Below are 26808 nucleotides of genomic sequence, written 5' to 3'. Positions count from 1 at the left end.
TTTAATTTAGACAATTTTTATTTCATATGTTTACTGCTACATTCCATCAAGAAATTTCTTGTTTTGATGTTATGACAATTTAGCAAGTAAAAAACACATTTCTTTGAAAAAATACTTCTAAGCTCAGGCTCTTAACATATAAATATAATGCACAAAATAAATATACTGCAAAAAACCACCCACCTACAAATTGCTGCATGCATCATTTCTGAAACATGAAATACTTATAAAAGCGTAACTCTACATTACTTTTATTTTCAGCTCTAAGTAACAGAAAAACTTACTTTGTAAAGTGCTAGATCTTAGGCTCAAGGGCATGTGGTGTCTGCTACAACTACTCAACCCTGCTGGGGTAGTGCAAAGACAGCCACAGGTCAAACATAAATAGGTGTTTTTTGTTTGTATTCATGTTTTCAAAACTTTATTTATGGACACTGAAACTTGAATATCATATAATTTTCATGTGTCACAATATTCTTTGATTCTTTCAACCATTTAGAAATATAAAATCATTCTTAGCTTGCAGGATACAAAAATGGGTAGTGGGCCAGATCTGTCTGATGGACTGTCATTTGTCAAACCCTGACTTAGTGTAGTCAGGATCTGCCCCTAAATCACTTGTAGGAAAACAAACAAACAACAAACAACCAAATCAAGGCACTGGCAGCAAGAAGGTGGGGGATGAATGTTGGGTAGCCAACATTTTTTTTTTTTTTTGCAGCATAATTCACAAAATACAAATAATGATGATAACCTCTAACATATAGCTCTTGTGTCTCAGACACTATTCTAAGTGCTTTGAAAATGTTAACTCATTTAGACCTCAAAGCAATCCTAAGATGTTGTCACTATCACTACTCTTTTATGGGATGGGAACTGAGGCACAGAGATATTAAGTAGCATGCCCCATGCTGGAATCGGGGCCCAGGCAGCAGGAGCCCAGAGTCCACACCCTTAACTATGTCATGTTGCTTCTATGAGGAAGAAAAAGTTGGTGAAGAACATTTAGGACTCTCACACAAAATACAAATGCAGATAGCTCTGCTCCCTGCTCACACATCAACAGTAAGATACATAATATTTCTTACATTGCACTATTTGTTTTCATTGTGGAGATTGTAATAAATACTACTGTTTTTAGCTGTTTAAAAACAGCTCAGGCTTTTGCTATATATAAATGTGTCCCTAATGCAAAACTTGGCTGACATTTGAAAATTTTACAAAAACATTTTAACTTATTTTTGAAGGATTAGTTATTACCACTGTCTATATCCATTTACAAACACAAAAAAAGGATAAAAAGATGCCTTATAATTTAAAAGGAATATTACACTTACAATACAAATATTAACAACCAGAGTCACTACTGAGACTTAATGTGCAACATCTTCATACACATAATAGTTACTGAACTAAGATTATATTATTTCGCTATGTACCATTATGGATGGATTCCACATGCACGCTGAACATCCGCAAGTTAACATGTTATAGCACACTCACATACACACAAAATCCTATATGCTAACAGACATTTAATGTATGTTTAATGATGTTGCCTGATAACTTGTGCTTTTTAAAAGCTTCATATATGTAGACATTTGCAGGTTTCCTTTTAAAATAGAGCAATCTTGGCATCAGATCTGCAACATGATTTCTAGTATAACTGTTTCCCTCAGTACAAATTGTTTGAATTTTCATTGAACACCTTCCAAATATTTAAAATATCTATCCAAGTACCAGTGATCTGAAATTGAATGAAACATCAATTCTTAATAAAGGCTTCTATATCTACCAGTGTCTTTGCAGTTATCCCTTTGAATTCTCTAGTACATGAGCTCCAATTGTGTAAAGAGATTTCCAGATACTCAAGGAGCTTCTCATTTGTGAGCTTTTGGATATCTACAGCTGGCTACCCTGACAGAAAATGTCTTGACATTTGTTTTACTTACAGGATTTTTCTCCTGTGTGACTTCTATGTTGCAAAACAAAAGTATGATTTCTGAAAGGTTTCCTTCCTCTTTACAATTTGCATGACTTCTGCCATCTATATTATCTAATATTTAGAAAAGCCTAAAATATGATAAAATTTTCTCCCAAATAAATGTACAGAATCTATGTATTTGCTGATACACAGAGAGAGCAAAGACTGTAGCTGAAAATTTCCCTCTATTGATGCGATTCATAAGGTGTACCTCTTGTGTGAATTATCTGATTGTTTTGAAGGATTAATTCAGTCAAGAGAATTTCCCAACTCATCTTACTTCTCAGCCTTCCTCTTCTTTGTGTGTGTCTTCTGATGTGCAGTGAGTTGTGACTTCTGGATAAAGGTTTCCCCACACTCCTGACACTCATAGGGCTTCTCCCCTGTGTGTTTTCTCTGATGTATAATAAAATGTGACTTCTGAGAAAAGGACTTCCCACATTCCTTGCATGCATAGGGCTTCTCTCCCGTGTGAGTCCTTTGATGTAATCTGAGGACTGAATTCACAGCGAAAGATTTGCCACATTGTGTGCATTCATAGGGCTTCTCCCCTGTGTGTTTTCTCTGATGTTTAGTGAGGTCTGATTTATAGTAAAATGTTTTCCCACATTTATTACATTCAAAGGGTTTCTCCCCTGTGTGAGTTCGCTGATGTACTGTGAGGGCTGACTTCTGGTAGAAGCATTTCCTACATTCCTTACATTCATAGGGTTTCTCTCCTGTGTGAGTTCTCTGATGAGTTTTGAGGTGTGAATTCCTAGAGAAGAATTTCCCACATTCCTTACATTTATAGGGTTTCTCCCCTGTGTGCATTCTCTGATGTACTGTGAGGTGTGACTTCTGGGAAAAGGCTTTCCCACACTCCTTACACTCATAGGGTTTCTCCCCTGTGTGTGTTTTCTGATGTACCATGAGGTATGCCTTCACATAGAAGAACTTCCCACATTCAGTACATTCGAAAGGTTTCTCCCCTGTGTGTGTTTTCTGATGTTCTATGAGATGTGGTTTCTGGTAGAAGGATTTTTCACACTGATTACATTCATAGGGTTTCTCTCCTGCATGGGTTCTCAGATGTCTACTGAGAGATGATAGGTGGTAAAATATTTTCTTACATTCTTTACACTCATAGGTTTTATCTCTCGTGTGAATTTTCTGATGTCTTATGAGGTCTTCGTTTTTAGAGAAAGATTTCCCACATTTATCACAGTCATAGGATTTGCCCTTTGAGTGAGTATGCTGATGTACTATGAGGGCAGACTTCTGGCAGAAGAACTTCCCACATTCCTTACATTCACAGGCTTTATCTGTGGTACGAGTTTTCTGATGTTTTGTGAGTTCTCCATTCCTAGACAGAAAGTTCCACATTCATTAATGTGTAAGACTTTTAAGGCTTTTTGTTCCCCCTGCTCCACTGGGCGTATTTTCCAAGTAACTCTGAGGACCGATTTCTAGAGATGTTCCCATACTTACTGGATCCATAGGGTTTCTCCACTGTGAGCATTCTCTGACCTGCACTGTAGTTTAACATTTGGTAAGGGGGATCTGCATTTGCATTCTATTCACAGGGTCTCTCAATTGCCTGCATTCTATTTTGTGTAATAGAGACTCCCTTTATTACTTAATTCAGAAGAGTAAAAAGACCACTTCAAAGTTTCAATCTCCCGATCCTGCACAAGGTCTCTATGAAAAGGGGCAGTCCCATTTGGATTATATTCGTTGGGATTTGCTCTGCAGTGTTAGTTTTCTCATGTTTAGTATTAACTAGTGCCCTCCCATTTCTAGTAACTCCTTTAAGACTCTTGCTTACAAATCTTCTATCTTAAACATTAATTCTTGAACTTGCCTTGAATTTCCAGCTTGGCTTTCCTGGTATCTTGCTTCTAGATCATGAATGCTCCATAGGTCTTCTACAAGGGAATCAAAAATGTAATACTTTATAAATATTACACATTAATATTGTCATAGCATTGATTCTTAGGCTTCAGGCCAATTTCTCATAATGAAAGAACCTCAAATGCAAATTTCCTTTAGCCCATTGTTTTGGGAAAAAAACCTAAAACAAACACTGAAAACTGCTGTCACACACAGAAGGAGGATCCTACTTGTAGACCCATGTACTCTGACATTTTTACAAATGTGACCATAAGAGCTTGGAGGTGAAAGTTAAAGACAAAAAAAGAACCGGGAGAGGAGAACATAGGACATTCGAAGTGTTGCTGAATGGGAGTGTGGGAAGTATAGAGAATACTGTGAGCCCCTTAAGGACCATGAACAGTAAGCAGGTTAAGAAAAACTACTGGACAACAGTGTTCCCTGGAATACATGGAAAAGATTAAACTGAAAGAAGGAGCTGAAGTATAGGTCTTTATTCCCTCAAACCTAGATTACTGTGCTAGGATTCCTAGCATTTAGCAGACAAACTTCTACTTTATTTCCTCTTCATCCATCCACAGCAATCTAGGTGTCAATTACTAAAGTGACTTTTTCAGAACATCAGTTTCCTCATGCTTAGAGGAAGAGTCCTGTAGCTTGGGCTTTCACTCTCCATCTAGTTGGCTTTATTTTTAGGACAGGAAGACAGAGGACCACATATATCCAAAAGGAAGGATTTTCTTAAAAGCATTGGGATAAGCCATCTATACAAGGATGAATTCCTAGTTGTACCACCAGAGATTTTCAATCCTGAACTCATCCTGACCATCAAATCCTGCACTTCTAACGCACTTGTTACTCATGACTCAACACTAGTCTTGAATTTCATTTTCATATCTTGCTTCCTCCATCTCTGCTTCCAATTTACTACAGGATCTTTAAAGGTCCAATTATTGAACATCATTCTAGAATCTTTAGTGACCTTCATATTTATGCATCTTTAAATGCATGAAAGCAAGTGAAAGATTATCAGCAGATGCTTGGGGTTGGAATTTCATAGCAATGGTGGGGAATACATAAGAAAAGTCACTTCATAGTGACTTATGCGACGTTAACTCAGGAACACATGAAATAAGATCATATGTGTGAGCCAGGAACGGTGGCTCATGCCTGTAATCCCGGCACTTTGAGAGGCTGAGGTGGGTGGATCACCTGAGGTCAGGAGTTTGAGACCAGCCTGACCAACATGGTGAAACCCCACCTCTACTAAAAATACAAAAATTAGCTGGATCCGGTTGTGGGCACCTGTAATCCCAGCTACTCAAGAGACTGAGGCAGGAGAATCACTTGAACTCGGGAGGTGGAGGTTGCAGTGAGCTGAGATCGCACCACTGCATGCCAGCCTGCGCAACAGAGTGAGACTCCATATCAAAAAAAAAAAAAATCTTATGTTTGGAAAACATTTAAGAGCATAGTAAAATGGAGATTAACAGGTGTTTGGGGGCCACAAGGAGAAATAAGTTGCATAGGCAAGAGAGGGCCAGACTAGTTCCTGACAGAAAATTCATTTAAATGAGTATTACTAATACCTCCTTACCCTTGTAAGACTTTTATTTTGTCTAAAGGACTTAATACTGAGTCAGTATTAAGTATACCATGCAGACTTCTGGCAATGTACATCTGCTGCATTACACAACTACTGTGGGAATTTAAATCAACAATTTTTGTTTTGACCCTAACAAGGAAGGAAGTAGAATAAGCAGAACTATCTTATAAGAAGGTAAAAATATGGGATCAGAATATAAATAGGGCAAAGATGCTGGAGAGGTCAATTTTAGGAATCCTTATCATAAAAACCATGCATTGGCTTTAAGAATGGATGAGCTCCTATAGGAGTTAATAAAAGGAACAGAGCAGAAAGTGTCTGTTGTTAATTATTTTATATATTTTTTATTTCTTTTTTTCATGAACATGAGTCTCACTGTTGTCCAGGCTGGAGTGCAGTGGGGTGATCTTTGCTCACTGTAACCACTGCTTCCTGGGTTTAAGCGATTCTCATGCCTAAGCCTCAGCCTCCCGAATAGCTAGGACTACAGGTGTGCACCACCAAGCCCGGCTAATTTTTGTATTTTTAGTAGAGACAGAGTTTCACCATGTTTGGCCAGGCTGGTCTCGAACTCGTGGCCTCAAGTGATCCACCCACTTTGGCCTCCCAAACTGCTGGGATTACAGGCATGAGCTGCCACTCCCAGCCAGTCTCTTGTTAATTAATATTCATTCTTTCAACAAATATCTAGCGAGCAACTAATATGTACTAGGCATTGTTCCTGATACTGGCAACACATCTGTGCACAAGTTAGAAAATACGTGACAAACATTTAAGAAGGCAGGATGAGATTGTCTTAGTGTTATCCAAATAAGTTTAGGGAGGATAAGCAGTGCTTTGTGGGAAGGATAAACACTGTATAGCAGGAAGTAGCAACTCCGAAATGAAAGAATTGATGAGCAGCATACCAATATTTAATCTGAGCTCAGAGTTTAAAGAAAAAATGGGAAGTTAAAAGTGGTGCCAAAATAACTGAGGTATTTTATTGTTAATAAAAGGAAGGCAATGCCATTTAAAAATGTTATAAGTCAGATTTACAAACACTTTATAGTTGCATACTCTAATGGCAGGGAGTAACTGGCGATTCTAGACAAAAAGACAAAGTCTTACAAGGGTAAGGAGAGATAAGAGTTTGTATACAGGAAAGAGAAGTAAATCTATTTAAAACATGTCTAGCAAAGAAGAGAATTTAAGTGGAGAGAACAAAAATTGGAGGTGTGAATTAGGTTTTTTTACACGTGCAAATAAAGTGTCCTTAATCGCTTCCAAAACTACAGGGCATTTATAAAGAGACTGCTGAGGCCGGGCGCAGTGACTCACACCTGTAATCCTAGCACTTTGGGAGGCCGAGGTGGGCAGATCACCTGAGGTTGGGAGTTCAAGACCAGCCTGACCAACATGGAGAAACCCCATCTCTACTAAAAGTACCAAATTAGCCAGGCATGGTGGTACATGCCTGTAATCCCAGCTACTCGGGAGGCTGAGGGAGGAGAATTGCTTGAACCTGGGAGGTGGAGGTTGCGGTGAGCTGAGATGGCAACATTGGACTCCAGCCTGGACAACAAGAGTGAAACTGTGTTTCAAAAATTAAAAAAAAAAAGTGAGATTGCCGAAAAGTATTTCAGAAGGCAAGAGGCACCAACTACTCACCAGTAACATGGGATATAATTTCTTCTAACTCACCAGGGAAGCCCCGATGTGGAAATTCTACTTCTAATATCCATGGCTCTTTTCCTTGCTTCAACTTGAAGACTGCATTTGGCTTATTCACATGGTAACCTATGAATGGAAAATATCAAGGAAAGGATACAAATTGCTTGTAATTTAGGGACTGTGAAAGATGAGGAAGTGGAGTGTCAGGATAATAATGAAGGTTCCAGTTAGGCTTGGCAAATTTAGATTCTTTCAGGGGGGAGAGAGGGACACAAATATTTTTTCTAGTACCCAAAATGGATTTATTAACTTCGACCTCTGAATCATAGATAATGTCAATCATTCAACCCTATAGGGACATTTTATACTCCAGTAACCGAGAAGATAGATGCAAACTACTGGGATTTACACCTGGGGAAGTTTTCCTCACCCACTGAGACCAGGTGACTATAGTTTTCCAGCATCACATCCTTATACAGAGTCCTCTGAGCAGGGGTCAGTAACTTCCATTCCTCCTTGGTGAATTCCACAATAACATCCTTTAATGTCACAGGTCCCTGGAATAACATACCTCAGTTCAATTTGAAGTAACCAGAATAGATTGCATACCACTGAAAAGACATGTGAGCTAGCTCTTAGTGTACTAACTGCAAAGTTCACTCTGGAGAGTTAGGATATGTGCCATGCTGTACCTTGCTTTATTCATAGAAGGAATATTTGTTCATTACATATTTACTGAGCTCCCACTCCATGCCTGGAACTCTGCTGAAGATACAAAGATGAAGAAAAAAAATGAGTGTCATATGCCGCATAATGACATTTCAGTAATGACAAATTCCATATATGATGATGATCCTATAAAAAATATAGTATTTTTATTGTCTGTTTTCTATGTTTAGATACACAAATTCTTACCATTGTGTTACAAGTTGCCTACAGTGTTCAGTACAGTAACATACTGTACAGGTTTGTAGCCTAGAAGCAATGGGCTACACCACATAGCCTAGGTGTGCAGTCAGCTGTACCATCTAGGCTTGTGTAAGGACACTCTATGATGTTTGCACGATGAAGTCACCTAATGATATGTTTCTCATAACATATCCCTGTCACTAAGTGACACATGACTCTATTCCTGTTATCGAGGAGCTTATATTTTTGCCAGGGAGACAAAGGTGAAAATGCTAAAATACAGTATGTGAAGCAGGTGCCATTACAGAAACATGTATACAACATGAGATGGTCACAAATGGGGGTAATTTTTTGCATTTCATATTATCATGTTAGATTTTATTAGGTGGTCAAACTGACTAACTTTAGGAATAAAGAAAACACAACTGGCAAAGGCATGGATGCATGAGAAATGGCAAGTTTAGGAAACCACATATAATTTGGTAGGTATGATACCTATTGTGGGTACATAATGGTAGGTATATACCATAGGTTGGTAGGTATGTACTTACGGTAAGGCATAGGACCAAGATTAGTTAGAAGGTTACAGTGAAAAGTCAAAGGACAGCACAAGAAGGAATTCTGAATCTGTCTTTTGGACCAGTAAAATATATTTTACATACGCACTTAACAAATACATCTCTGCTTATTAATATAATACATACCTTTGCATGTATTAATGTTTATTAAGAATTAAGGAGGTAGGTGTGGTGGCTCAGGCCTGTAACACCAGCTACTTGAGAGGGTGATATGAGAGAATCGCATGAACCTGGGAAGTCAAGGCTGCAGTGAGACATAGCGAGACTCTATCAAAAAAAAAAAAAAAAAATTAGGCTGGGTACAGTGGCCCACGCCTGTAATCCCACCACTTTTGGAGGCCGAAGCAGGTGGATAACCTGAAGGCAGGAGTTTGAGACCAGCCTGGCCAACATGGCAAATCCCCATCTCTACTAAAAAATACAAAAATTAGCTGGGTGTGGTGGCACACACCTGTAGTCCCAGATACTCAGGAAGCTGAGCCAAGAGAATGGCTTGAACCTGGGAGGCAGAGGTTGCAGTAAGCCAAGATCATGCCACTGAACTCCAGCTTGGGTGACAGAGTGAAACTCCATCTCAAAAATAATAATAAATTTAACAAGTTTGTTTTTGTTTATATAAGACAAAACACAAATAGATATTCTGTCATTTCATACTATGTGAAATGTCTTATATATCTCTGGGATGCTCACCATTCACTGTGTAGATGAAAATATAGAAACCAGGAGCCACTGAAGAGATGTGTCAAGTAAGCACTGGAGTTATAGGGGTAAATGAGTGGTTTAGGAGAAAATTTTAATATAGAAGTGGCAAATGGCACATTAGAAAAATAAGAAAAACATTTATATGAAAGCAACAGCAGTGGGGGAAAGAAGTATAACACAACTTTGTAATTAATTGGAAATTAGTTACTAACCACTGGGAGAAAGGGGGAGGGCAGCTCCCATAGTGTCTGTATGTCTCGCTCGTGGGTACAGTTATAGTGCCAATTATTTTCATTCCTTCACTTTTATTGGTAGAACTGTTTAAGGCTATGAAATTTCCTCTAATTATTGCTTTATTTATACTCCATGAAATCTGAAAGGCAGTATTTTTACTTGCAGAACATCTTGGCTGGATATAAATTCTTGGTTCATTTTTTTTTCTTTTTTCTTTTGAGATGGAGTCTGGCTCTGTCTCCCAGGCTGGAGTGCAATGGTGCAATCTCGGCTCACTGCAACCTCCGCCTCCCAGGTTCATGCCATTCTCCTGCCTCAGCCTCCTGAGTAGCTGGGACTATAGGTGCCCGCCACCACGCCTGGCTAATTTTTGTATTTTTAGTAGAGATGCGGTTTCAGCATGTTGGCCAGGCTGGTCTCGAACTCCTGACCTCAGGTAATCTGCCCACCTTGGCCTCCCAAAGTGCTGGGATTACCAGCCTGAGCCACCATGCCCAGCTGGTTTTTTTGTTGTTGTTGTTTTAAAACGGAGTCTCGCTCTGTCACCCAGGCTGGAGTGCAGGGGCGCGATCTTGGCTCACTGCAAGCTCTGCCTCCCGGGTTCACACCATTCTCCTGCCTCAGCCTCCCGAGTAGCTGGGACTATAGGCGCCCGCCACCATGCCCGGCTAATTTTTTACAAACTAACATTATTGTGTGGCAACCAGGAAGTCTGTAAATGAAAACAGGAATACAAGGAAAAGGGTAAGTTGGGCAGGAGTTAATGAGTTGAATTTTGTTCATTCTGGGCTTAAAGTGACTGTGGAACATAAAGCTGGAATTGTCCATTTTTGCAGATACACATATGAGTAAGTTTCCACAAACAGAATTTTCAAATATATAAAAAATAGAGTTCTAGAAGAGCCCAAAAAGGAAGCTGTGGGGGCCGGGTGTGGTGGCTTACGCCTGTAATCCCAGCACTTTGGGAGGCTGAGGCGGGCGGATCACGAGGTCAGGAGATCGAGACCATCCTGGCTAACACAGTGAAACCCCGTCTCTACTAAAAATACAAAAAAAAAAAAAAAAAAATTAGCCAGGCGTGGTCGTGGGCGCCTGTAATCCCAGCTACTCGGGAGGCTGAGGCAGGAGAATGACGTGAACCCGGGAGGTGGAGGTTGGAGTGAGCTGAGATCACACCACTGCACTCCTGCCTGGGTGACCGAGAGAGACTCCGTCTCAAAAAAAAAAAAAAAAAAAAAAAAAAGAAAGAAAGAAGCTGTGGGAACACCAGTATCCGAGATAATGGCAGGAAACTAGGCCCAGACCATGGAGCCTGAGAGAACTTCTCTAAACATAAGAGTAAGCCAGGAGGAGTATCTAGGAAACCAAACAAAGGGAGACTTACAAATAAGGGACAGCTGTAGTTCAAAATCCAAATGTAAAGAGTCCAAATTAGCATAACCACACACAAGCACAGCAAAGGAGTGAAAACTGTAATAAGTAAGCAGGCCTTTTGAGAAATTTTGGAAATATCTAGAATTCCTAAGAGCAGATAAGAGAATCCAGCTCTTGGACACACATCCTAACAAAGAGCTCATGTAAACTTCTATGCTCAGAGTCAAAGGGCTGGGGTTTGTCAAGGACAGAAGGATGACTGATAGGAAAATTAATTAAAGACTCCTCACTTAAAAAACAACAACAACAAAAACCAAAGAGCATCCAGTATAAACCAAGAGCTGATGAAAAGACCCCACCACATAATGCTACCAGGGTCAATTGGGCAACATGATTACTTCACCAGGGTCCCTAAATATGGGCACAATACAAAAAGAGAAACACAAGATTGTGTTATATACACACATGGACATTTTATTCGTTGAAATACATCTGTATTTTTTTAAAGCAACACTTCTATTTCTGTGAAAACATACAAGTACTAGTTTCTTAAATGACAGCAATTCTATTTCAGCAATTAAGAGACTACCTAAGAGGGTGACGACAAAACTGACATATGACTTCTCATATGTAGAACCAAATGCTAAAAGACAAAGAAAAAATGCCCACAAAGGATAAAGGTTTTGAACCTAGAATTCCATGCCCTGCTAAATTTTTCATTCAAGGATAATAAAAAGAGATGTTTTCATAAATGCAAAAATGTTAAAAGCATACAAACGATGCACCATATTTGCAAGGCATTCTAGAATATACTTAAAAGAAATTACAAAAAAAAAAATCACATGGCAAATCAGATATAAAAGCTCATAGGGCCGGGCGTGGTGGCTCATGCCTGTAATCCCAGCACTTTGGGAGGCCGAGGCAGGCAGATCACCTGAGGTCGGGAGTTTGAGACCAGCCTGACCAACATGGAAAAACCCCGTCTCTATTAAAAATACAAAATTAGCCAGGCGTGGTGGCTCATGCCTGTAATCCCAGCTACTCAGGAGGCTGAGGCAGGAGAAGCACTTGAACCTGGGATGCGGATGTTGAGGTGAGCCGAGATCATGGCATTGCACTCCAGCCTGAGCAACAAAGATTGAAACTCCATCTCAAAAAAAAAAAAAAAAAAAAACCTAACAGATGGCCAGGTGCAATGGCTCATGCCTGTAATCCCAGCACTTTGGGAGGCTGAGGCAGGTGGATCATGAGGTCAGGAGTTCAAGACCAGCCTGGTCAACATGGTGAAACCCCATCTCTACTAAAAATACAAAAAATTAGCCAGGCATGGTGGTGGGTGCTTTTAATCCCAGCTACTCAGGAGGCTGAGGCAGAGAATTGCTTTAATCCAGGAGGCAGAGGTTGCAGTGAGCCAAGATTGTGCCACTGCACTCCAGCCTGGGCGAGAGAGCGAGACTTCCATCTCAAAAAAAAAAAAGCTAACGGATATATAAGAGTAAGAACTTAATTCTCATATAGCCTTAACAGGAAACTATAAAATTTAAAACGGACTGCTTACAGAATAAGTGAGAAGGAAAAGACTATTTTGTATACTAAACTGTCCTTCAAAGATACTTCTAAATATGTTAACAAAGTGCTCATATCTTTTCATCAAATATTCACTGAAAGACCATTTTCTGGGCCAGAAAAATATCTTAAACTAAAAGAATTGAAATCTACCAAATACATTCTCTGAACACAGTAGACTTAAACTAGAATCAGTAACAGAAACTTATCTGGAATGTCATCAAATACTTGAAAATAATAGGTGAGCACTTTGTTTAATGTTATTAGAAAATAACATTTGAAGTTGGTTCTCTGAAAAAACTAAGAAAGCTGATAAACCTATATGCAGAATGACCAAGATAAAAAATACATGTTAACAATATCAAAAATGAAAAGGGGAATAGTTACTATAGGCCCTACAAACAGTAAAAGGATAATAAGAGAATACTAAGAACCAGTCTATATGCATAAATTTTACAACTTAGATGAAATGGATTAATTCTTTGAAAGAAGATAACTATCAAAACTCACTCAGGAAGAAATATCTAAGATAAATAATATTACCTAGTATCAATTATATTAAATAAACTGAATCTGTAGTTAAAAACCTTTCAACATGAGTGATTTCCTGAGAAATGGTGACTTAGGGAGCTCTAAGAATTGGTCCCTCCACTGAGGCAACCATTAAAGCTGACAAAAACTGATAGAATCAAACTTTTTGGAACTCTAGAATCTTTTTTTTTTTTAAACCATCAACCAGTGGAGTACTTTTTTTTTCTTTTCTATTTAGTTATTTATTTATTTATTTATTTTTTGAGACAGAGTCTCGCTCTGTCACCCAGGCGGGAGTGTAACTGTGCAATCTCAGCTCACTGCAACTGCAACCTCTGCCTCCCGGGTTCAAGCACTTCTCCCGCCCCAGCCTCCCAAGTAGCTGGGATTACAGGTGCCCACCACCACATCCAGCTAATTTTTGTATTTTTAGTAGAGATGGGATTTCACATGTTGGCCAGGCTAGTCTAGAACTCCTGACCTTAGGAGATCCACTTGCCTCAACCTCCCAAAGTGCTGGGATTATAGGCGAGAGCCACTGTGCCCAGCCTCAGTGGAGTACTTAATAAAGAAAGAGGCTGCTACATTTTGGGGAGAAAATGTGTGGCACTTTTTCTTACTGGCCTACTGATATAGTTTGGATGTGTGTCCCCTCCAAATTTCATGTTGAAATATAATCCCCAGTGTGGGAGTTGGGGACTGGTGGGAGGTATTTGGGTCATGGGGGTGTATCTCTTATGGATGGTTTAGCACCATTCCCTTGATAATGAGTGAGTTCTGATTCGGTTCACATGAGATCTGGTTGTTTAAAAGAGTCTGGCACCAGGCGTGGTGGCTCACATTTGTAATCCCAGCACTTTGGGAGGCCAAAGCAGGTGGATAACCTGAGGTCAGGAGTTTGAGACCAGCCTGGCCAACATGGCAAAACCCTGTCTCTACTAAAAATACAAAAATTAGGCGGGTGTGGTGGTCCACGCCTGTAGTCTCAACTACTCGGGAAGCTGAGGGAGGAGAATCGCTTGAACCTGGGAGGCAGAGGTTGCTGTGAGCCAAGATCATGCCACTGCACTCCAGTCTGGGTAACAGAGTGAGACGCTACCTCAAAAAATAAATAAGCAAATAAATAAAGAGTCTAGGACCTACCTCTTATCTCTCTCTCTTGCTCCCACTGTCACTATGTGATGTACTGGCTCCTGCTTCACTTTCTGCCCTAAGTAAAAGCTCCCTGAGGCCTCACCAGAAGCTGAGCAGATGCCAGTGCCATGCTTCCTGTACAGCCTGCATAACCATGAGCCAATTAAACCTCTTTTCTTTATAAATGACCCAGCCTCAGGTATTTCTGTGTAGCAATGCAAAAAACAACTAACACAAAATAGGTACTGAGGAGTAGAGCATTGCTATAAAGATACCTGAAAATATAGAAGCAGCTTTGGAACTGAGTAACAAGCAGAGGTTGGAAGAATTTGGAGGGCTCAGAAGAAGACACTAAGCTGAGGGAATGTTTGAAACTTCTAAGAGATGGGTTAAATGGTTGTGACCAAAATGCTGATAGTGACATGGACAGTGAAGGCTAAGCTGATGAGGTCTCAGAAGAAAATGAGGAATTTATTGGAAACTGGAGTATAGGTCACCCATGTTTTGTCCTGGCACAGAGCTTGGCTGCATGTCCTAGGGATCTGTGGAAGACTGAACTTAAGACTGATGACCTAGGGTATCTGGCAGAAGAAATTTCTAAGCAGCAAAGCATTCAAGATGTGGCCTGACTGCTCCTAACAGCCTTTGATCAAATATAGGAGCAAAGAAATGACTTAAAGTTGGAACTGATATTTAAAAGGGAATCAAAGCATAAAGTCTGGAAAGTTTACAGCCTGGTCCTGTGGTACAGAAAGAATCCAAGCCCAAAGCAGGCTGTGGAGCAACCACTTGCTAGAGAGATTAGCATGACTCAAATGGAGCCAAGTAACAATCCAAGACAATGGGGAAAAGGCCTTAAAGGCATTTCAGAGATCTTCGGGACTCTGCCTTCCATCACAGGCCCAGAGGCCTAGGAGGAATGGTTTCAGGGGCCAGGCCTAGGGCAATGCAGCTCTGTACAGCCTTGTGACACTGTTCCCCACATCTCAGCTGCTCTGGTTCCAGCTTCAGCTCAAGGGGGTCCAGGTACAGCTTGAGCCAAAGCTCAGGAGGGCACAATCTGTAATCCTTCATGGTTTCCATCTAGTGTTAAGTCTGCAGATGCTCAGAATGCAAGCATGAAGGAGGCTTGGCAGCTTCCCCCTAGATTTCAGAGGATGTACTGGAAAGCCTCGGTGTCCAGGCAGAAGTCTGCCACAGAGATGGAGCCCCCACAGAGAAACTACTAGGGCAATGTTGAGGGGAAACGTGGGGTTGGAGCCTCCACACAGAGCCCCCACCGGGGTACTGCCTAATGGAGCTGTGGGAAGGGGGCCACTGCCCTCCATACTTTGGAATGCTAGAGCCACTAGCCACTTGCAACCTCAGCATGGAAAAGCTGAAAGCGGTCAACTCCAGTCATTAAGATTAATCCATTAATCCATTAAGATTAAAGCAGATTTCTTAACAGAAACTGTGAAAACCAAAAGGCATTGTGATGACACATTAAAGTGCTGAAAGAAAAGAATTCTATTTCAAGAATTCTTTTCCATCAAGACTATCCATCAATAATGCAGAAGAAATTAAGGCATTACAAGATAAAAGCTAAAGGACTCTGTTTCTAGTAGACCTGCCTTATAAGAAATGCTACAAGGAGTCCTTCAGTCTGAAATGAAAGGACACTGGACAGCAATTCAAGGCCATTTGAAGCTATAAAGAACACAGGTAAAGGTAACTATATAGGTACATAGAAAAGCTGGTATTGTGATATTTTTTAAATTATGTCTCCTCTGTTTGCTTCCTATAGGATTTAAAAGACAAATGCATAAAATAGTAACTATAAATATATGTTAATGGTCATACAACATGCAAAAATATAATTTGTGACAGTAACAACATAAAGGGGGGAGAAACAGCTATATATCAGCAATTTGTATACACTACTGAAGCTAAGTTGGTATAAATTCAAACCAGATTGTTAAAAATTAGAAAAGTTAATTGTAATACTAAGAGTAACCACTAAAAACACCTTAAAACACTCACAAAAGGAAATGAGGAGGAAAGCAAAATGGTACATTAGAAAAAAAATTAAAAAGAAGGCAGTATTGGAGGGTATTAGTGTGTTATCACATTGCTATAAAGAACTACCTAAGGCTTGGTGTGGTGGCTCACTCCTGTAATCCCAGCACCTTGGGAGGCTGAGGTGAGCATGTCACTTGAGGTCAGGAGTTCAACATGGCCAACACGGTGAAACCCTGTCTCTACTAAAAATACAAAAAATTAGCCAGGCATGGTGGCATGCACCTGTAATCCCAGCTACTTGGAAGGCTGAACCACAAGAATCTCTTGAACCCGGGAGGCGGAGGTTGCAGTGAGCCGAGATCACACCACTGCACTCCAGCCTGGGTGACAGAGCAGGACTCCATCTCAATTAAAAAAAAAAAAAAAACTACCTGAGACTGGGTAATTTACAAAGAAAAGAGGTTTAATTGACTCATGGTTCCACAGGCTGTGCAGGAAGCATGGCTGTGTAGGCCTCAGGAAGCTTACAGTCATAGCAGAAGGTGAAGGAGAAGTTGGCACATCTTCACATGGCAGAGCAGGAGATAGAGGGCAAAGGGGGAAGTGCTACACACTTTTACCCAGATCTTGTCAGAACTCACTCACTATCTCAAGAACAGCAAGGGGGAAGTCTGCCCCATGATCTAATCACCTCCCACCAGGCCCCTCCTCCAACATTGAGGGTTACAATTTGATATGAGATTTGGGTGGGGACACAGAGCCAAACCATATCACGGAGGAATTAAAGGAAAATATATAAAGTATGTTGAAGAAAAATGCCAAGTTGCAGAAGTAAGTCTTTATCAAACATCACTTTAAATAGATTAGACTCACGAGTTAAAGGCGGAGATTGACTGAATGGATATTAAAAACATGAAACAAATATATGCCTTCTAAAATTAAATTTAGATCCAAAGACACAAGTAGGCTGAAAAGAAAGGATGGAAAAAGGCATTTCACGAAAATAGTAGTAACCAAAAGAGAGCTGGCTGGCTATACTAAGATGAGACCTAAATAAATGAGATGGCATCCTGTATTCATGGACTGGGAGACTTAATATGGTTCAAATGACAATACTACCCAAAGAAATCTACAGATTCAAACCAGTCCCTATCAAACTCCCAATGGCTTTTGCAAAGAAATGGAAAAGATTATCCTCCAATTCATACGGAATTGCAAGGGGTCCCCAATAGCCAACATTGGGAAAGAAGAATAAAGTCAGAGGACTCACACTTCACAATTTCAAAACTTACTGCAAAGCTGCAGTTATCAAAACAGTGAGGTACTGGCATAAGGACAGACATACAATCTAATGGGATAGAACTGAGTTCAGAAATAAACCCATATATCTACGACCACATGATTTTCTTCTTTTTTTTTTTTTTCTGAGACAGGGTCTCACTGGCTGGAGTGCAATGGTGCAATCATGGCTTACTGCAGCCTGGACCTCCCCAGGTTCAGGTGATTCCCCCACCTCAGCCTCCCAAGTATCTGGGACTAAAAGTGCACACCACCCACCTGGCTAATTTTTGTATTTTGCAGAGACAGGGTCTTGTCATGTTGCCCAGGATGGTTTCAAATTCCTGGGCTCAAGAGATCTGCCCACTTCGGTCACCTAAAGTGTTAGGATTACAGGCATGAGCCACCACGTCCAGCCCCAACTGATTTTCAACGAGGCTGTCAAGACCATTCAGTGGGAAAAGAATAGTCTCTTCATCAAATAATACTGGGAAAACTCAATACCCACATGCGTGAGTTAAATGGGAACTCTACTTCACATCATATGCAAAAATCAATTCAAAATGGATCAATGACCTAAATATATGAGTTAAACATGTAGAACTCTTAGAAGAAAACATAGCCTACCTTGAATTTGGCAATGGATTCTTCTATATGACACCAAAAGCACAAACAAAAGAAAAATAAATTTTACTTCATCATAATTTGAAATGTTTGTGCATTATAGAACATTGTCACAATGGAGAAAAGACAACACACAGTCTGGAAAATATTTGCAAATCATCTGAGACAGAGTCTCCCTCTGTTGCCCAGGCTGGAGTGCAGTGGCGCCATCTCAGCTCACCACAACCTCTGCCTCCCGGGTTCAAGCAATTCTCCTGCCTCAGCCTCCCAAGTAGCTGGGACTACAGGCACATGCCATCATGCCTAACTAATTTTTCTATTTTTAACAGACATGGGGTTTCACCATATTGGCCAGGCCTGTCTCAAACTCCTGACCTCGTGATCTGCCTGCCTCAGCCTCCCAAAGTGTTGAGATTACAGGCGTGAGCCACTGCACCCGGCCAATTTTTTTTTTTTTTAAGACAGAGTCTTGCTCTGTCACCCAGGCTGGAATGCAGTGGCGCCATCTTGACTCACTGCAACCTCCACCTCCCGGGTTCAAGTGATTCTCCTGCCTCAGCCTCCCAAGTAGCTGGGACTACAGGCGTGCACCACCAAGCCCAGCTGATTTTTGTATTTTTAGTAGAGACACGGTTTTACCATGTTGACCAGGCTGGTCTGAACTCCTGACCTCGAGTGATCCACCCACCCTGGCCTCCCAAAATGCTGAGATTACAGGCATGAGCCACTATGCCTGGCCAGAAAATGTTCTTATAATTCAACAACAAAAAGATAAACAGCCCAGGTAGGAAATGGGCAAAGAACTTGAGCGTACATTTCTCCAAATAACACAACTCACCCTTGAACAACACAGGCTTGGATGCAGATTATTTTCAACCTAACATAGATTGAAAATGTAGTATTTGCAAGATTGGAAGCCCACACATATGGAGGGCCAATTTTTTGCGCACGTGGGTTCTGAAGGGCTGACTGCAGGACTTGAGTATGTGTGGATTTAAGTACATGCAGGGGTCCTGGAACCAATCACCTGCATATACCAAATGATGACAGTATATACAAATGGCTAAAAAGCACACTAGAAAAAAAATAGCAGAAAAAAGCACAATAGAAGATGTTCAACATCACTCATCTCTAAAGAAATGCAATGCAAAACCGCAACAATACCACTTCACCCCCCCCACCCCAATTATAATGGGCATAATTTTAAAAATGGCAGGTGTTGGGGGTATATGGAGAAACTGAAACCCTTGTACATTGCTAATGGGAAGGTAAAACGGTGCAGCTGCTGTAGAAGTTTGGCAGTTCCTCAAAAAGTTAAACATAGAATTGCCATACATCCCAGCAATTCCATTTTTAGGTATATACCCAAAATAATTGAAAATAGGCATCAAATACTTACAGATGAATTTGCATAACATCATTATTCATAATAACCAAAAAGTGGAAACCACCCAAATGTCTGTCAATGGATGAATGGATAAACAAATTGTGGTGTATATACACAATGGCATTTTAGCCATAAAAAGGAATGATGTACTGATACATGCTTCAAGGTGGATGAACCTGGAAAACATGCTAAGTAAAAGAAGGCAGACACAAAAGGTCACCTAATGTTATGATCTCACTTACATGAAATATCTAGACTAGGTAGATCCATAGAGATAGATAACATATTAGTGGTTGCCAGGGGAAAGAGGGAGAGAGAACAGGGAATGACTGCTTAATGGGAATGGGGTTTTCTTTTGGGATGGTGAAAATGTTCTGTAACTAGGTAGAGGTGGTGTTACACAATACTGTGAATGTACTAAATATTAATACCTCACAATTGTATTCTTTTAAATGATGAATAGTATGTGAATTTCACTTCAATTAAAACAAGTAAACAAAACCTTTGAACAAAGACAACTTCAGGCCTAAATGGTTTCATTGGTGAATTCAATCAAACAATAAGACAGAAACAATACCAATTATATGTAATTTCTTCCATAAAACCAAGAAAAAATAACCATTCTCGACTCACTTTATAAGGCTCACATGACCCTGAGACCCAAATCTAACTAAAACATTACCAGAAATGACAACTACAGTGGTTGCTGGCACCAGTTTGTATCAGCTCAGAAGAGCTGATGGTTAAGTTTTCAGAATCTGGCTGGCATGTTGTAGCTTGAAATTTGCCATGGTGGGAGTATTTATACCACAGAAATTGGTAAACAGTATAAACCAGATTTCTATCCCAACCCCTAAAATCTGATTATTAAACATTTACTAGTATATTGACCACTGATCAATATTCCTCATGGTGATAGATGCAAAAATCCTCAACAAAATGTTAGCAAATCTAATTCAGCAATATATAAAAATATACACATTGTGACCAATTTACCCTGGCAATGCAAGGTTGATTCCACATTTGAACATCAATCAGTGTAGTTCACTATGCTAACAAACTAAAAAAGAAAAACAACATGATTATCCCAAAAAAAGTAGAAGAACATTTGACAAAATTCAAGATCCATTCATGATAAAAACTCTGAACAAACTAGGAAAAGAAGGGAACTTCCTTCATCTGATAAAAGCATTTATATAAAATCCATAGTTTATACCATCCTTATTATTGAATGGCTAAATTCTTTCCCCCCTAAGGTCAGGTTTCATTATGTACATTCCTTTGATTATGTAAAGGATGATTTTTAAATGAGCAAACAAAACAAAACAAAACAAAATTCAATGTTTTCTACAGTCTACCAGGGCCATACATATTCTAGCTTCCTCTACCTTTTTGATGTTACCTCTTACCATTCTTTCCCTAAGTCATATCTCTCTAGCTTCAATATCCTAGATACTGTTTCTGGAACATGATTTGGGGTGTCTGTATTGCTGTTTTTCCTACCCACAATGCTGCTCCCTCAGATTTCTACTTGGCTCTCTCTCTAATTCAGGACTTTCCTCAAACATTATCTTTTAGGGTAGCATTGTCCTAATCAACCTATAACTCATTCCTCACTTCTCTGTATCACTTTGTCCTCCTAAATTGCTTGAGTTTGTCTCCAAACATATACCTCAGAAATACTACTCAAATGTTGACATATTGTTATAAAATATATTTTTAAAATAACATTTGTGGCCTGGCGCAGTAGCTCACGCCTGTAATCCCAGCATTTGGGAGGCTAAGGCGGGAGGATCATTTGAGGTCAGGAATTTGAGACCAGCCTGGCCAACATGGGGAAACCACTTCTCTACTAAAAATACAAAAAATTAGCTGGGCATGGTGGCAGGTGCCTGTAATCCCAGCTACTCATGAGGCTGAGGCAGGAGAATCACTTGAACCTGGGAGACAGAGGCTGCAGTGAGCCAAGATTATACCATTGCACTCCAGCTTGGGCAACAGAGCGAGACTCCATCTCAAAAAAAAAAAAATTCACATTTGTTAGTATCAATGTCATTGTCTACTTTATGCCAAACAGGCAGTAACCTATTTAGCATGGTTTTCATGCCATCAGTGCAAGTATCAACAGTGTAAAAGGCAATCTACATCTTAGCACTCTGAGTCTCAACCTCATAGACCCCTTGAGAGGGTCTTGGAGCTCCCAGGGATCTGCAGACCACATTTCGAGAATTGCTGTTTTATTCAAACGGTATTTTGCCTGTAGGTGATTTTTAACTATTTCTACGTTTCTAATTTAGTATATGGGCTCTCGTTCATAAAACTCATTAAACACACACACACACACACAGTGAAACAAAGTAAGGGCTAAGTAAATGACTCACCCGGAACTTGTTCATTTTCTGCTGCTCTTGGGAAAGGCTGAAAACTGCAAAGCCAGAGCAGAAATCATAAGGGACCTTAGCCGGCAGCCCCAGGAATCACCTGTGAGAAATTTCCATACAACATTTTAGTAAAATATATACCTTTGAGAAAATGTCCCTTTGACCCATTAGAAAGCATAGTAAGGACCATGATGAAGTAGCACCCACCTGTCCACTTCTGACTCTGATATTAATGTTGATGAGCCTGGGATATTTTTTAGTGAATCTACACATTTCTTTCCTATTGGCTGTTTGGAAAACTATGTTTCTGTTTTCTGAATAACACAAAAGAATCGAAAATTTAAATATCCAATAATGACTGATTAAATAACATGTATAATATATCCAAAGTACGGAGCCCTTTGCTGACACTAGAAATGATGTTGAAGAGATATATTTATTGGCACATAAAAGGTAATTAAGTTACATATCATAACCATTTTTTTCTATTATAAACCCAAGGTTAGAAAGTCTGAATTTTCAAAGTTCTCAAACATAAGACATTTCTTCTCCCTAAATTGCAGTTTCTCAGAAACCATTTCTCCAAGAACCTTCTTTTGATATAAATATGATATAATGAACTTAAAGACTCAGTTCTACTCTAGGCTCTGCTATTAATAAACTTAGTGATTGTCTTAGTTTCAATGCTTTTGTCTTCAAAATGAGTAGGAATTAGATAATCTTGCACAACCCTTCATGTACCATTCTACTTCTATATGTCTTCACCCAGGATCACCAATACAGACAGTACCTGCAATGCACTGTGCCCTCAAAACTTGGGCTGGGCCTAAGGTAAAATTTAATTAGGCCCTGATGAACTCTGACTTGAGAATCTAATCTGCTGACAGTGACACAAATCTACCTTCTAAAATAACAGTTAATCATCATAATTCTCAAACAAGCACTTCATATATGTAGCAAAAGGCAACTACGTCATAATCCTAAGGTCCTTTTCATAAGCAGCAGAAACCATGCAGGGCATCCAAATTGGAAAGAAAAAATCAAATTATCTTTGTTCACAGATGACATGACCCTATATTTAGAAAAACATAAAGACTTCACCGAAAAAACTGGTAGAACTGATACATGAACTCAGTAAAGCTGCAGGATACAAAATCAACATTAAAAAACCAGTAGCAGGCCAGGCACGGTGGCTCACGCCTGTAATCCCAGCATTTTGGGAGGCCAAGGTGGGTGAATCACCTGAGGTCAGGAGTTCAAGACCAGCCTGACCAACAGGCAGAAAAACCAGTCACTACTAAAAGTACAAAATTAGCCAGGTGTGGTGGCGCATGCCTGTAATCCCAGCTACTCGGGAGGCTGAGGCAGGAGAATTGTTTGAATCCAGGAGGCGGAGGTTGCAGTGAGCCAAGATCATGCCACTGCACTCCAGCCTAGGCAACAAGAGCAAAACTCTATCTCAAAAAAAAAAAAAAAAAAAAATCAGTAGCATTTCCATACACCAACAGTGAACAATCTGAAAAATCAAGAAAGCAATCCCATTTACAACAGCTACCAAAAAAACCCCAACACCTAGGAATAAATTTAACCAAAAATGTAAAAGATCCTATGATTAAAAGTATAAAACAGGCTGGGCACTGTGGCTCACACCTGTAATCCCAACACTTTGGGAGGTGTAGGCAGGTGGATCACCTGAGGTCAGGAGTTCAAAATCAGACTGGCCAATGTGGCAAAACCCTGTCTCCACTAAAAATACAAAAAAAATTACACAGGTATGGTGGTGCACTCCTGTAATCCCAGCTACTCGGGAGGTTGAGGCAGGAGAATCGCTTGACCCTGGGAGACAGAGGTTGCAGTGAGCTGAGCCAAGATTGCACCAAACTGAGCCCTTGTCTCAAAAAAAAAAAAAAAAAAAAGAGTATAAAACACTGATGAATGATATTAAAATGGAAAGATATCCCATGCTCATGGACTGGCAGAATTAATATTGTTAAAATGTCCATAGTACTAAAAGCAGTCTACAGATTAAATGCAATCCATATCCAAATACCAATGACATTCTTCACAGAAATAGGAAAAAAAATCCTAAAATTTATATGGAACCACCAAAGACCCCAAGTAGCCAAAGCAATTTTGTGCAAAAAGAACAAAGGTGGAGGCATTGTACTATCAGACTTCAAAATATACTATAAAGCTATAGTAAACAAAACAGTAAGTTACTGGCATAAAAAGAGACACATAGACCAATGGAAAAGAGAATTGAGAAATAAATACATGCATTTATAGCCAATTTCATTTTCGACAAAGGCACTAAGAACATACATTGGAGAAATGACAGTTTCTTCAATAAATGGTGCTGAGAAAACTGGATATCCATACGCAGAAGAACGAAACTAAACCCCTGTCTCTCATCATATGCAAAAATCAAATGACAGTGGATTAAAGAGTTAAATGTATGACCTGAAACTATGAAACTACTTGAAGAAAACATTTGGAAATGCTTCAGAACATTGTTCTCGGCAAAAATTTTTTGGTAAGACCTCAAAAGCACAAGCAACAAAGGCAAAAATAGATGAATGAGATTACATCAAACGAAAAAGTTTCGGCACAGCAAAGTAAGCAATAACAGTGAAAAGACACCTAAAGAATAGGAGAAAATATTTGCAAACTACCCATCTGACAAGGAACTAATAACCAGAATATACAAGGAACTCAACAGTCAGAAAACAAAAAATTTGATTTAAAAAAATTGAGCAAATGATCTGAACAGACATTCCACAATAGAAGACATACAAATGGCCAATAGATATACGATAAAATGTTCAACATCATTAATCATCAGACAAATGCAAATCAAAACCATAATGGGATATCATTTTACCCCTTAAAACAGCTATTATAAAAAAGGCAAAAAAAATAACAAATGCTGGGATATAGAGAAAGGAGAACCCTCATACAACCTTGGTGGCAATGTAAACTAGTACAGCCACTGTGGAAAACAGTATGGAGGTTCCTCAAAAAATTGAAAACAGAATTACCATATGATCTAGCAATCTCACTGCTATGTATATACCCAAAAGAAGGGAAATCCGTATATTGAAGATATCTCTGCACTCCCATTTTTATCGCAGCACTATTCACAATAGTCTAGATACAGAATCTACCTAAGTTCCCATCAATGCATGAATAGATAATGAAAATTGTGGTATATATACACAATGGAATATTATTCAGACATAAAAAGAATGAAATTTTGTCATTGCAGCAACAAAGATGGAACTGGAGGACATTATGTTACATGAAATAAGCCAGGCACAGAAAGACAAATATCATGTTCTCACTCATATGCAGGAGCTAAAATAGTTGATCTCATGAAGATAGGATGTAGAATGATGGTTACCAGAGGCTGCGAAGGGAAGTAGGGAGTGAGGAGTGAAGAGAGGTTGGTTAATGGGTACAAAAATACAGTTAGGTAGAAGGAATAAGTCCTAGTGTTCAATAGCACAGTATGGTTACAAGTGTTAGCAATAATTTATTAGCTATCAGAATAGCTAGAAGATTTGGAATATTTGCAACACAAAGAAATGATAAATGAGGCGGTGGATATTGTAATTACCCCGATTTGATCATGACACATTGTATGCATATATCAAAATATCACATGTACCCCACAAATATGTACATTATGTACTAAAAAAAAAAAAACTAAAATAAGCAGCAAAAACCACTTCCAGCTAGCATGGTGCTTTACGAAATGCCTAAGCTCAGTTATCAGCCAATGAGAGGCATTATAATATCACCACCATAAACTGGGGGAACTGATGAACTGCAGTTTTCATCTTTAAAAAATTTTTTTGTCCCATTTCCTGTCTTTAGAAACTAGCCTCTGGGCTGGATGGGATTCCCAGCTTCTCCTGTAAAATGCAAAATTGAGGTCTCAAATTGTGGTTTCAATTTACACGTTTCACAGTCTTCTCAGAAGAGACTAAGGTTGGAGGATGCAGGAAGGCCTTAAATAATTCACCTTTTGACTCAAGTGCTCTGAAGATTCCCCAAGCATTTTTGGAAACAGAACACTACCTGGTTGAGACTGGATTCAAGTACACTACACAGCTACGTTCTGGTGGTGCACAAGGGGCAAATGCTGTGCTAAATACAAGCCAAGACTGGATTTTAGTGTGGGAAGGCGCATTATTAACTCAGAGGAAAAAGTGAGGATTTACATCCCACCTGCTAATACTGTGGGTAAACGGATTTCTCTCTCTGAATCTTTAGTAGTCACATTTATTTAAATAGAGATGGTTAAGTCGAAAGGATGGTTACGATGATTAAATGAGCCAATAATGAAAACAGCATGTTTTGTAATAATAGAAGCAGCTCACCTTTATTGAGTCCTGTATCATACTTTACATCTATTACCCTATTCAGTACCCAAAGGCCCCCATCATTTGCCAGGTGGGCGTCGAGCCGCACTGGGACCACCTACAGACGCTGGACCAGAGCCCACGTCCCTGCCGCTTTGGAGCGCCGCGTCTGCAGCGGCCAGCGCGCCTCACTTGGCGGCTCCGGTCACGTCACACAATGCGGCTGCTCCGGGCGTCCACTGCCCAGCACCGCAGGCCTCCTCTGGCCGCCCCTCAAGCAGGTCGCGCAAACGCCATTCCGGGCAGGGGCGCCAGCGCAGCCAGCCAACCTCCCCACCAGGCGGCTCCCACCCGGGGCCCTCCGCGGAGGCCGCTCCGGGGCCAGGAGGCGGCTTCCAGGCTCGAGACCCCGCCTCCCAGGCCCTGCCCGCCCGCAAAAGCCTTCGACACACCTGCAGGGTCTCGGCCTCTGCTCCCGGCCCGCGCCCGGCCCAGGCCCCGCCCTTTGCGGCCCAGCCCAGACCCGGAGGCACCGGAGTCCTCTCCCCACCCTAGGGCGTAAGACCAAAAAAACGCCAATGCCAGAAAGAAAGACACTGCACATGCGCAGAACGTTTCCCTAGCCCTATT

The 26808-nt window shown here is 40.2% G+C and overlaps 1 protein-coding gene across 10 annotated transcripts; it reads right to left on the bottom strand.

Annotated features, from left to right (window-relative positions):
- Positions 1-26808, bottom strand: LOC101128873 (zinc finger protein 25). Of its 10 annotated transcripts, none has more exons than XM_055353716.2 (7): positions 22022-23291; positions 21815-21914; positions 18050-18072; positions 7546-7672; positions 7113-7241; positions 3828-3891; positions 1-3329 (listed from the first exon to the last, which is right to left on the bottom strand). In XM_055353716.2, the coding sequence occupies exons 4-7, from the start codon at positions 7577-7579 to the stop codon at positions 2261-2263; spliced, it is 1296 nt and encodes a 431-aa protein (XP_055209691.1). In that variant the 5' UTR covers positions 7580-7672; positions 18050-18072; positions 21815-21914; positions 22022-23291; the 3' UTR covers positions 1-2260. The 10 variants fall into 10 exon arrangements, with proteins under 10 accessions (XP_055209691.1, XP_063566219.1, XP_055209689.1 ...); XM_063710149.1 differs by lacking the exon at positions 18050-18072 and adding an exon at positions 8729-8869; XM_055353714.2 differs by lacking the exons at positions 18050-18072; positions 22022-23291 and adding an exon at positions 26631-26808.

Source organism: Gorilla gorilla, chromosome 8 (genome assembly GCF_029281585.2).
Source record: "Gorilla gorilla gorilla isolate KB3781 chromosome 8, NHGRI_mGorGor1-v2.1_pri, whole genome shotgun sequence".
Taxonomy (NCBI): Eukaryota; Metazoa; Chordata; class Mammalia; order Primates; family Hominidae; genus Gorilla; species Gorilla gorilla.
Note: the sequence above shows the minus strand (reverse complement) of the source record. Positions and strands in the feature narration are given on the sequence as shown.